At 36.3% G+C, this 13,770-nt stretch overlaps 1 protein-coding gene across 6 annotated transcripts in view; it reads right to left on the bottom strand.

Moving 5' to 3' along the window:
• SCAPER (S-phase cyclin A associated protein in the ER) overlaps positions 1 to 13,770 on the bottom strand; it is a 169,542-nt gene that overhangs the window by 33,853 nt on the left and 121,919 nt on the right. For all 6 annotated transcript variants that reach the window (XR_012776219.1, XM_075505714.1, XM_075505715.1 and 3 more), the window contains exons 26-27: positions 6,264 to 6,493; positions 2,239 to 2,394 (exon numbers count right to left, since the gene is read on the bottom strand). Coding sequence is in view for 5 of the 6 variants with exons in the window: in XM_075505714.1 (XP_075361829.1) it covers positions 2,239 to 2,394; positions 6,264 to 6,493 (386 nt within the window). In the remaining variant the exon portion in view is untranslated. The remainder of the gene's footprint in view (positions 1 to 2,238; positions 2,395 to 6,263; positions 6,494 to 13,770) is intronic.

Below are 13,770 nucleotides of genomic sequence, written 5' to 3'. Positions count from 1 at the left end.
ATTTCATTGTTGCAGGCGCTATGGATGGTTTGAGAGCCCTGAGGTGGTCCTGTGTGTTAGCCACCCAGCGTCTACTGTCCTATCAGCTTCCCACCATGCCACTCAGTGGTGCAGCATGCTAAGATCTCCACACAGGATAAAGAGCACTGTATAAAAATACTCTAATTCATTTAATATCGAATGACAACTTTTCATATGAAAAACAACAGCCTGAAATAGTTTTATCAGAAAAAGGCAAATTAATTTTGTGTCCCCCATGATCGCCATCGAGGAGCATAAAGAAGTTCCCCAACCTGGAAACATTCTATATAGGAGAATATATCAAAAAAACAATTCAAAATTGCTCTTGCAACAATGGTGAAAGCCTGATATTATTTTGGCAAAACTTCTTTTCATGCTGCAGTGTCAGAGCACTGGTAGTACTCACTAGACTTTCTTCCTCTCAGTAACAACTCCAAAAGTAGTATGATCAGAGTGGTTAGTTACTCTGATGTACAGAGGAGTATAATGCGGCATGTTTGTTTGGTGCTCAAGCACGTATCAACTGAGTTGGAGAATGAGAAATGCTGGATTCTGACTAAATAGGCTGCGTTGCCTCCTACTGCTATTTACCACAAATAAAAGAGGCATCTGTATTTCTCACAAAGACAGGCCACCTTTTGTGCTGCAGATCACGTATCACACAACATGTATTGTGACATATTTAAGAATTCGATAAATTTGAGCTCTGTTTCTACCACCTTAATCTGTGTTTGGCAATACCTTTTTCCATTTAAATCACCTTGAATACTAAGGACTTCTGTAACACGACAGAATTACACTCTCCATTCACATCTTAAATGAGAGTGATGAAAGACATTTAATTTAAACTGCACTTCTAATCAGTTACACCAAAGCTTTTGATCTAAAAGTGAAAGACAACAGTTTTGAAATCTCCAAGTTCATTCCTCTCATTTCTTTTCATGCTCAAATGAACAATCCAACCTGGAAATCGAGAACAATCAGCACCTTTGGATAAAATCGAAAGCATTGCTGTTGTATGCGAGTAATCAGATCAGACACTTCTTGGTGTAACTGAAGAAAAATGCTCAACCCTCCGAAATTATTATTCTGGTACAAAGCACAGATGTTCTCGAAAGAAGTACTGGCACAGTGCTGTATTATTGTGGAGTGCAAAGATCTCTATTATTTAGGTGAAGCATGTGCCTGCTTCAGAAATTGAAAATATATTACTCACTCTTGTAGCTAGAACTATTATTCCACTAAGAGAAGTGTGATTTTTTTTTGAAAAATTTTTTTTTTTTTACTATGCATTCGACTTTTGGCAGCGCTTTCCTGGAATGTAAAATGCCAAGTTGGCAGCTTTCAGAAAGGCAAATTTCAGTAAGTTGGGATGGTCTCCTTGGGCTCATATTTCTTGCAGTTCTTTTTCCATGTGCCTGTGTCCCTGAGCTACTAGCAACAGCTCTCACCTGCAGCTTTGTTTCTTACTTTATGTTTTATTAACTCTAGTTTTCCAATCCTAGCATCATTTTTCCCTTCAGGAATTCATTGTAAAGTTCTGTCAGCCTTGTCTTCTCCTGAAACGTGTAACAGTCTAATGGTGGTAGGTTCTAGTACATGCATCCTGAAGCTCTTAAATTTTGACTCTCACAGTGTCAGGCTGTCCTACGCTGTAGATTACAAAAGTCCAGATTTGCTGGCACACACATACCTCATGCTCACTCCCCACAACCCTGGTTAGGTTATGATAATGAACATTTTGCATTGGCAAATTCCCTGACAAATCTAGTAATACTTTTCTTTACAGAAAATATAATTCCTTTACTGACAGTGGTATTTTAAAGAATTAGGCTGCTCTAGAGACAAATCAATTAAGAGTTGATTTTAGCTGATAATAAAATACCTCTTGAAGTCCTTAGTACTGGACACTTAAAATCAGTAGTGATAAAACCCTCTCCGTAATGATGAGTAAAGGAGATAAAGTTTGCAATTCTGATAAATGACTTACAAGAATCAAGACTCAGTGAAGGTAACTATTTACAGTTCAATGGTGAAAGGGTGAGCAGAGTGAATTTCCCGCACTGTTTCTTTACCGGCTATTACTGTGTGACTAAGAACAGTTCTGTTTAACAGCCTCATCAGAATGCTCACTTCCATGAACGCGGTGTTGGCACAGGGTTACAATGGCTGCTGCCTGATGAACATATGTAGAGATGACAGACCAAGTGCACCTACCTTCCATTGACAGCAAAACATAGTTGACATATTCCATGCAACACTGCTGTAGCATTTTGTAGAAAAGTTGCTATTTTGGGATTCTCATCAACAGGGCCTTGAACGGAGAGGAAACAGCAACACAGCTTGTCTATCAACCCTATGTTCACCACATAACTAGAAACAGAAGAAAAACTGTATTAAAAAAAATAGTCCCATGCCAGTTTTGCAAAGGAAGTAATTTCTGCTTCTCTACTATCAAACAATACAAAATGCAGGTTGTGATTACTTAAATACTGTTTCTGAAAGGGTTCAATAAAACAATTCAAATTACAATAACATCAGATCTGGCTCTCTGTAACTATCAGTAGTTTTTGCTAAGAGATCTGTCTGTTGTAAGATAATTTGTATTATACTGTACAAGAAAGATGAGTGTAAACGTTTATTTTACCATACTCCTAGAAGGACAATGGAATTTTGCCATAGTTAAATGATTTATAATAATCTTTATAGCTCTACAACAGGACAATTTCTTTTTAGCATGAAGAGATAAACTTTGTAGAACACACTAATTCAAGAAGACAATGATGTTACCCAGAGAACATTTTATTGCAATACGTATATCATAACAACTACTACCCAGTTGTTGGGTTTTTTTTCCCTTTTTAAAATATATGCAACCATTAAGAGACTAATAGAACATGCAGGTAACAACATTCTACCATCAGTATAGAAGGTATCATCTATATCATCTATCATCCAGGTACCATTAGGATCAGAAAGCCTCCTCAGGACCTCAACCAAAACTCAACATAGAGAAAACCATGCTAGTGACTTTTTTTTTTTTTAAACTGAAAACTCCTCTTTCTTTTTTATTATCAGAGTAGATCAGATCATCATTGCTGATCATCAGATCACTACTGCTGAAGTTTCTTCTTTGAATTTCTAATAGCTTGGAAACCTATGCCAAAAATTTTGCTGTTTGTCCCTGTACCAAGATCTCTCTGTCCATACCAGGTTCTTGCATACTTTGATCATTATCCACTCCACTTAAATTGTGCATACAGATAATTTTTTTTCCATGTCACTTTGCTGATATCAACTAACTTCACATACTTTCCTTTTTCTACAACAAACATTCAGCTTCTCAGATTTTACTCTGTCTCAACTGTTCATTCTGCTGACTTATGTTACATCAACTTCCTTCGTGGAGACAGATATACCATTGCAATCACCCCCTTCTTCTCTTTACCCTCTACTTTTCTTTGTACTTTCCTCCACTCTTATCAAGTGGGAGAAACTTCTTGTCAAAAATCAGAAGAATTGCTGTTATATCCTGTGCCTCCATCTGACTTAACAGACATGGGAAACCAATTGGTTTCAGACACCATCAACTGATTCACTGTTTTTACACTGATAGTCTATACTAAACCATCCTATTATTAATATTACTACATCCTACCAGCTGTTCTGTCTACTTGCTTGTGAAGTCCACTTGTTAGAGGTTGCCTCTTTGAATGTAGGCTCCTTGAGATGGGAACACCATTGGCTATATGGTTCCATGATGTCAAGACCACCCTGACTTGACAAAGTATGGAACACTATTAAATAATAATTATTCTAGTAAATAAATAATACTGAATAGATAATGCTTGTCCCAGGAGCTGTACAAGCATTTATTAAAAATAACTATTCCCTCGCATATCTTACAGTCTGATTTTGAAAAACCAGGGACTTTTAAGATTAGAGAAAAAAACCCTCTCCACTTTTCAGACAGTGCTGTTACTCAGACTAATCTCTCTTCAGGGCTAGAAGCTAGACTTTCTGCCAAAGTTTACCCTTCTGACACAAAGCTTTTGGAAGCAGTGAAAGTAATTAAGAATAAAAATACACTGAATATAAAGCAAGAAGTGTGACCGCAGTATGAAAGATTTTTAAAGCTGCTGATGTACAGCGGTTAAAAACACTTAAAGATAAATGAAGGTTATTAATTGCACAGTCATTGCTCAGGTAAATTTGATTCATCTGTTCTATTCAGCAACATGAAAGGTTACCAGCATTAGGTTTCTTGCAGATTTTGATCTCAGCAATCCACCTGATCATACAGGTGATAAACAAGCTCTCCCATACTAGCAGAATAATTCCAGGGACAGAGCTGTGTGTTAGATACATCACAGTCACAGAGAAATGCTGAGTGCTAGAAATATCTCTGTGAAATAGGAGGGGAGAAGAAGAATGAAATAAAATACAGCTGATACTGACAGATGATTACTCACAAAAAGGCACAACCATCCTCATCAATATGCTCTTCCTTTTTCCCTAGGAACATCTCTACAGTCTGACACCTGCAAAACATGTTCATTGTCCCCCTTCTTTTACACCCACACCTGGATACAAAGCAGCTGCTCTTTTGGCAGAGAAGAAATGGATGAGAGTTTTCAGTCTACTGGGACTATTCTTTAATGGCATCCGGAGACAATGAGAAGACGCATGAAGCACTCCCGTCCTTGAAGAACTGAGCATACAGACAAGTGGAATGTCAAAGCTCTCTAATCTATTGCCTCCATCTCTGAGTCTTTTTACCTACGGTAGCATAGTTCCAATAATTTGGCTACCCTTTTGATACCCAGACAGTGTGTAGATAATTTTTGTTTATGCATCAGGTCTAGTTGTCCCAAAGGGAAGAAAACAATTTTATTTCAACTTTCCTCTTTCTTCCCCCACCTTCCTAAAAGTCTCATTTAATCAACTCTGCAAGGACATATGATACAATGACCTGGAGGTGAAAGATTCTCATTAATAATAGAATTTGTCTGGTTTTGACTAGTTTAAAATGCCTTCTCTCTTTATTTCCTAATTGTGCTATTACCTTGTCATCATGCCTTTCATTCTCCATTTATAACCAGATGCCCTAAAGTGCCTCAGGTGAGGGACCTAGTTGGATTCTCATGTATCTTCTTATCTTAAGGGTATGCCTGTGCTTGGCCCAGTCAGTGTCAGATGTCTGTTCAGCACAGATATCAATAAGCAGACCTCCCACCCTCCCATTCATAAAAGGGGAGAACACAACATCCTGAAATTTCACACTCTTTCAAAACCTGTTTGGGGAGAAGGCGGGTTACATGAGAACAATAAAGTTTTAGAGGTCACTGGTATCTATGACAACTACTTGTTTTGCTTTCCTCCTCCAGCTGTCTTTTTTGTATCCATCAGCATCATACCAGACTTCGAAAAGTCTGAAGATGCTCACTGTGACACTTTTTCAGTAGCATATAATCAGAATTTCCTTTCTTCAGAGGGCCAAAGAAGTATTGATGACTATTTATATAATTTTTCAGGGAAACTATACACTTTTAGCAAGTCTAATATATTGTTGGATATATATTAGTTTTAAATATATATATTAGATATATATTAATTGTATATATATAAATGTATTCAGGTTCAAGTGTTTTTACCAAAGAATTAGAATGTTTCAAGTAAAAATGAACAAAACTGTATTCTCTTTTACTCTACTGTTACAACTGAGTTATTTTGATTGAAATTTTGCTCAAGAAATATACTTGAAAAGAAAATTGCTATTAAAATACAGCTACATTATAAAAGTTGAAATCAGATTATAGGAATTATTGGCTAATCTTTATAATGGGAAGTATGTATATTATGGAAAGCTTATATGAATACATGTATGATATAGAGGACCATGCAGGCAATGGGCATACACAGTTGGCATAGAGAACTGAGAGAAAATAATGAAAATATGGAAGCTGACTCTGAGGTAATTAGGAGAAGAAACTGACAGAAAGGACACAAAAAAAGCAAGTCCAAAAGTAAAACACTCTTGGTTTTCTGTATTTCTGCATCAGCAGTTTTTTTGAAGAACATTTTTGTCTGAGAATATAGCATTTCAACAGTCCTCTTGACTCTACACACAAACTACTCTTACTAAGTTAAGAGTTAAAGCAGTTTGTTCCTTTCTTAAATCATTGCATTTTTTTTCTCTGTAGTAAAGAAGGTTTAGAGAAGTTTCATCATTTTTTTTTAACCTGATCAGGTCTTGGACTCTGCTGTTGAAGGCTTCCACTTGAGAGGATTTACTTTTCACTTCCTGTAATATCTTCAGTGCAGTAGAGTGGTTGTTTCCATCTGGGAAGCTGGAGATTAGACATCTGAAAATCACAGCAGTTATCCTCAGAAGTCCTGTTGTTAAACCTTCAAATACCTGCTTATTTGCACTTCTGCCTGGAGTAGCATTATGGTCATCTGGAACACTAACCTAAGTAAAGAGAAAACAAGAAAAAACAACCAGAATTCAGTAAAAATAATCAAAATTTGTAGAGAAACACTTGGGAAGTTGCATAGGAGTACAGCAAAAATAATAATAAAGTAACATTCTAGCAGTGCTGATGGATATTAAAGTATTTCAGGGACAAGAAAAGGTCTTATGCCGATAATACAACCGGAAACAGAATAAATCAAGTCAAAACAGTGTTTAGTGTATCAAAACTGAAGGAAGCCTTATAGCAGCAGAGTATTTCATTAGTATGATTGTAGTGTTCTTATGCATACACAGGATTTTTGACGAGTCACTAGCAATAAAAAAAATTTTTTTTTTTTTTTTAACTTGACTGCATATAAACAAACTTCTGAGATGGTTCATTTTGACTACTACATTGTGTTACCACAAAGACATATTAAATGTCTAGGATACACAAAGCATTCAGTAATACAGAGGAAAGATAGCTATTTTCTGTGGAAGGAATAGCATTTACCGTTGTACGGTAATCCCCTGCTTGACTTTGGAAAAACATAATGTACCATCAGAAGGCTACTCAACAGTTTGAGTCCTAAAAAAAACCAACAACCCTGCAAAAGTGAGTATTTTGAAAGGCAAAAATTCTTGTAACATAGCCGGTACAACTGGCACTTTTCACAGAAAAAGACATACACTTTGCAGGCAATAGGAATGATCTTTGCAATGAGATCTAATCCCTGATGGACTTTCTCCTTCATAGCAAAAAAACAAACAAAAAATTACAAAAATATTATCCTGAAGTAAGCGTCCTTCCAAAGTCTTATGTGGAATTTTAATGTTAGAAAAATTACAGATTTTTTTTACCAAAAAGCGAGATTGATTGTGACAAAACTCAAACCATAACTATGAAAAAAAAAATTGTATCTGGAACAGTACTAGTTTGCCCTTAGGAAACAGCATACTGAAAGCATCTGAGCAGTAGGTATAGACAACCCACAGGAAGGCCATAGGAGGTGCCATCTGGTAACAACAGCAAAGGACATTGGGGAATACAAAATTTTTCCAATCTACAAGGAGGTATTCAGTTGTGCTGCTGAGCTTCTGCATAACTGAATTCAGAACAAATTAGATTACCTGCTGAGGTACACAAAGAGGGTAATACATGGCTGTTTTAAGCCAGCAATAGAGGGCAACCTTCACTGAATCGAGACAGATGAATTACAGCTGTCCCCCTTCACAGCTGAAAAAGCCTGCAAGAGAATTCTCTTTTCCTAGTAAGCATCCGAACTTCTCAGTTGAGCAGTTTACTACTAAAGCTAACCCAAACTAACTAAGTATTTCAAGGAGCTAAGTACTCCTTAAAGGCAAGATGACCCTTAAGGCAAGGCTCCAAATCTTTCTTTGATTCACATTTCTCTTATCCATCTTTTTTTCAAAAAGAGAGAGAACTGCTAAATCTTCCAAAGTCTACAAAACCAAAGAGAGTCCTGATTTCTTAAAAAACAAAAGGTAGTTGAAGTAGAAATTTCTGTCAGGGAGGAAGGGATGGAGGGAGGTTAAAAAAACCTATCCTGACCAAATCTGATAAGAAGAATCCTCGGCGGGGTGGGGGAGGGAGGGGGAAGTTAAAAAACCTAAGGAACTATCTGAGAAGACAGAAAGAATTGCCTAAATTCTAGGGCACAACCTGACATACTGGTTATAAAGGATGACATGAGTAATATAGTTCTAAAAGAAGCAATGGGAAATGCTTTCCACACACAAATCTCAAATTGGGCCTGGAGCAAGTCCGAGCACTTTAATGGATACCTTCACATTGTAACTGCTCAGGACAGCAGGAAAAATGTGTCACTTGAGTAAGGCCTGAACATCTCAATATAAAACATCACCTGATGACCACTGCACTTGTCCATCAGATGTCAGTCACTTGTCAATCACTTCAGAAACACAACATGCAGTTGTCTCTGAACAGACCTCAGAAGAACGGAATCCAATTTTTCTAAATCATTAAACTCAGGCCCACTCCTAAAAAAGGCAGTGAAGTTGAGACGTACAACGCGTAAATCTGAAGACAAATCTATACGCAGGATTCAGATCTGGAAGGAAATCCTCATGGAGAGTATAATTTCCTTTTTTTTTTTTTTTTTTTTTTTTCATTTCTGCAGTCCAAGACAATTTAAACCAGCTGAAATTCTGCCCTATTATGATCAAAGAGTAAGTGAAGTGTGTGTGGAAGTCCTGCAGTTTTACAGGCAGAATACTGGCAGCACAGATACATGATCAAGACACGGGGCTCCCAGGTGCATTCACTGTGCTTAACACTGCTGGACTCCACACACCAATAGACCTCTGTGGAGGCACTTTTATGAGACAGCTTGAGGTTTTCTACACTGTAATTAGTGATCAATATTGGCTGAAATTCTATTTTCATTCCAGGTTAAAATAATTTACACTTGGTATACACAAGTGAGGTCACAGAAAATTGTTCCTCCTCGTCCAGGTATCAGGAGGGATTTGGTAACACTTGGTGACAAAGAACAACATGCGCATTTCTTTATTATTCATTAGCTCTGAGCCTTGTGTTGGTACTTAAAGCTCATTGTAATAGTCTGTTTCTGGTGATGAGCCAAGTGAGCAAGTGAGAAGTCTTTAGCTGCTTATTCAAGTTCAATAGGAAAAATAATATTATGTTGCTCCAGTAACTTCCGCTGACTAAAATAATTCATGCCTAATGATTCTAATTGCCTACTGAAACAGACGGATTAAGCTTTGCAATATATAAATCAATTTAAATGTGGCGACTTTGCACCAGGAACAGCAAGTTTTAAAAATTGCTAACAAATACTACTCATTGCTTTTTCACCTGAGATAAAAAAATTGTATCTTATGTCTTAAAAGATTTAATAATATTTTGCAGTAGAGCCTTCCATTTGCTGTAATGAACAGTACTATAAACAGATAATGTCTATTTTTGTCTTCTAGTTGAACGTACATATGAGAACTATATTTTCTAAGTATATAGCCCTTAGCTACACAAGTTCATGCTTTAATATAAAACTGCTCTTCCTAATTTGTAAAATAAATAGATCTGGCACTCAATACAATCATTTATTGCAGAACTGATTTTTCACATTTGATTTTAGGGGAAAGTGTGTGTGTGTATTAATACAAAGTGAGATAAAATGTGGTTTTTATAATGTGTACGGCAAAGAGGAGACAGAAGGAAATACTGTTTTACAGAAAATGGGTAAATTTGAACTTAATTCCTACCTTTAATATATCCCATTTATATGAACTCAAATGAGTGATGAAAGATCAGCTCTTTTACCGAAGAAGTAATTAATGGGATAGTGTGAAAACGTGTTGAGATTTATGTTCAAAATTAATTGGGGTGCTCTCAAAAGTGATGTATTACTTCGTTTGTTGATTATTATATCAAGCAAGGGGGTAGGAAATCTTAAGATTTAATAGTGTAATTATGAAAGCTTTCAAGCTCTGGTTTCTTTGTGTTGATTACACAAGGAATTAATGATATTCAGAGAAACTGTGTTTGTTGAACATGGGCTTTGGATGAATAAATGCTAAAACATTCCACATTTTTATTTCTGAGGTTTAATAGGTTTAACAGTTTAACTGACACAAATCTGCAGGTCCAATTACACTCTTAAACTGACTTGTCAAGTAATTGGTATAAAACATTTTTAAATCACAAAGGAAAAATCAGGAAAAATGTAACTATTGTTCAATTATTTGACACATCCAACATCTCAACGCTATTCTAGCATTTATGATGACAGCCTATGCTGGGCCTAATCAAGACTCCTACTTTCTTTAATCAGTTCTTGAAGCAGAACACTCTGATGACCGAATTCTCAGCTCTGGTACAGTCTCCATACAACTGTTAAGCCACCCAGCAGAGAATTCCCCTGGTGTAGGGATTCCCTTGCTTGTGTGGAGCTGCCACAAGCTCTTCAGCTCTCCCCAGCATCTAGGACTTAATCCTGCAAGATGCTGAACAACGTGGCCCCAGTCCAGTAAAGCACTTAGGCACACATTTAATGTAGCTGAAAACATAACTCCATTCTGATTCACGTCAACGAAAGTACCTCTGCATACCAGAGCACTTTTTTTTTTGTGCTACCAAAAAAAAAGAAAAAAACCCCACCCCAAACCAAACCACAAAACAGTTTCCAGTTAGCAACATAAAGCTCTGACACTGAATACTCATTTATGTTTTAGTTGTCTCATAAAAAGCAGAATCCTTCACAGCCACGACGATTTTTAAACAGGGAGCTGCTAAACCTAAAGGGAAAGTCTTCAAACCTTTTGAAGCACCCAATTTCTGTTCATTTGATCACTTCTGTTGTATTCTTCTCCCATTAGCAGTGGTGATTTTGTGCTTCTTGCATGTGTAAGTCATTGAGCTTGCCCCAAAAACACTTTGGAAAACATATACTTTCAAAACAGTATCTACAGGATGTCAGACTTCCTATGTAGTAACTGGTGAACTAAAGAAATGGAAGTGGCCTGGGAAGTCTATGGGCTTAAGATGATGCTGATGAAGGTTCCACTTTTTAAATTCCCTACCCCTAAATACTTTAATATGTCATTATTTCTTCTACCCCAGCCCTATTTTCAAGATTTACTACAGGATTAACACACTGGCTTCCTACTGAAGCAAAACATAAGTTTTGAACAAAATACAAGGTTTTGGCCTTTTAAAGTTACATTATTAAAAAGAAAGAAAAAGACATGAAGTTTTTGTGCTTTTTTACATTGCCAACACCTACTGAATCGCATTAGAAATGACCTGATCCACAGAGCTGACATCTAACTTGAGGTACTTTTTTTGCCAGCCTTGATACTTCTAGGTGCTGGTCCTCAGACCTCCAACTAGAACTGAAACCAGAGGGAGAGCAGGTTTTTTTTCACTCTCTTAGTGACCTCGAAGGTAGAAACTGCCCACACGTTCTCATTATGAGGGGCTAGGAGTAGTGTCGGTGCCACAATGGTTAAACACTATGGAGACAGAATGCAATTTCAAAATGGACGAGAACAGTTGAGAAGCACGGACACGCCTGTGATTTTACAATTCTTGTCATAACGTGCAAACATAGCGCAAACATAATGAAGCTGCCTTACTTGCTGCAGTACAGAAGATTCAAAAACTGACCACAAATAGTTAAAAAACTAGCAACTGGGATAGGATGTATACTGTCATTTTGAAGCGCCCAAATTAAATGGCAGCACATTCCAGTGAAAAAATGGTGGAGAAAAATTACTTCACTGGGACTAGATAGCCAGACTGACTTAAACCCAAACAACGTGATTGTACTTCATGAGTAAAATTTCATATGCCATTTGCCATATACAATACAGTCCAGATTTAAGCACTATATTTCAGAAGAAAAATGTAGCAAGCAAGTCACTTTTGATCTCTACATTTGTTTGATCTCTATTTACATTGCTATGTTCATTTCACATGTTTTAATGTTCACCTAATGAAGTTTTACTTAGAATTTTCAGATATTATGCATTTAAAGATTGCTTTAAAAAAAAAATCATAGCAATCCAGTTTGAAATTTTCGAAATTTCAACCAGAGCTATAAATGGCAACCAACTCTGGCAGCTCAGACTGCTGGAGAGAGACTGGCAAGACTTTTTTTTTCCTCCCCTTTTCAATTCTGAAATCAAGCCTATATGTTGCATGTTTACATAAAATTATCTACTTAAAGGAATAAAAATAATCTGGTTCTAGCCTTTAGCAATTAATCTTAAACAGAAAGAAAAACAGTCTAAAATTTTTATTGCATGTGCAGGATATTAGCAATAATGCACAGGAATAAATGAAGGACATAGTCACTATCTCAAGCTAGTCATTTGCAATTCTATGTAGTATGCAATTCGAAAATGAAGCAAGAAAGAATCCATGTAACTTTGCATATTTATGTGAACAAGGAAATATAACAACAAAAATGTCTCAGCTTCTAATTCTTAATGAGTATTGATTTGCATTATGCTTTAACTGGTAGCAGCAGGTATGCTATGATGAGAAAGATCTGAATTAATGAGAAAATCTTCTAAGAATTTTTACTGGACAAGGTGGTCTTGTCCAGCTTGTTATTCTCAAAAGCTTTCTGAAATTTCCCTTTCATCTATCTGAGAACATGTAGTTAGAAAACAAACTATCATGCTTTCCTTATTGTGAAATCATAAAAGGACAGATATCCAAAAAAACCCCCAAACCCCCAATCTGTTTACTAAACAGATAAAGTTATTTACAAATGCAGGCACAGATGTGTCTGGTTTATACAGACGGCTTTTTCAGATATCTTCATGGAAAAGTACATGACAGCTGTCACTTGACTAGGAAAAAAACAAAAACAAAAACAAAAACAAAAAACTATCCTTACATGCTTATAGCTCCATGTAATTATTTGTTTCTCTCAGTGTGAAACCTTCCCAAATATACAATTAGGAAATTTGTCATTATTTCATAACTATCTTCTAGGTACAGGAGACAAAGAAGAGCAGAGCTAGCAATCTGTAGATAAATGAAGTTACAACATGAACACACGACTTCTGTGAACGTAGGCGGGAAGGTTTGGTCCATTAACCACTGAAATCAGTAGACAGGCTACTGCTGACCTCAACAGACACCGCCTTAGGCATTACCTGAGCTGGTAAGGAGGCTAAGAAACATAAAATGGTAAGTAAAGTCTACAGAAGGTTTCCTACCAGTCTGTTTAGGTATGAAATAAAGGAAGGTCTAAACAGGACACTTTTAATAATTATCTTGGGCAGGTTTGATGTGACAAAAAAAAAAAAAGAAATACACTACATTTGTTATTCTACCATTTCCCATTGGTAGCCAAGCTTTCATTGGAGAAATTTTTTTTTTTTTTTTAAATAATTTTTCAAGTAATGTTTTGAGGAGAAAAATGTTACACCTGTGTAAAGAAAAATGAACATTTTGTCACCAATGAGAAGCGATTGTTTTAAATTTTATTCTTTAAAATGTATAACTGAGTTTTAGCAAAAGTGAAGCTGACATTGCATTTGATTTTGATGAATAAAAACAAAAATAAAACCACATCAAATTAGTTGGAAGTAAGGTTCATACTTGCTGTATTTAAGAATATATTTAAAGGTATCTCAAAACTGGATTCTTTCTGTTTCTGTATGCAGCAAATATTGGCATACGTGTTTAACAATTTGTTAAAACCTTGCAAATGTATTTTATTTTCCAATAATAAGTGGGAATACGCATGATACAGGCAAAGGCAGCATCATACAGC

This window comes from Mycteria americana, chromosome 6, assembly GCF_035582795.1.
Source record: "Mycteria americana isolate JAX WOST 10 ecotype Jacksonville Zoo and Gardens chromosome 6, USCA_MyAme_1.0, whole genome shotgun sequence".
Classification (NCBI taxonomy): Eukaryota; Metazoa; Chordata; class Aves; order Ciconiiformes; family Ciconiidae; genus Mycteria; species Mycteria americana.
Note: the sequence above shows the minus strand (reverse complement) of the source record. Positions and strands in the feature narration are given on the sequence as shown.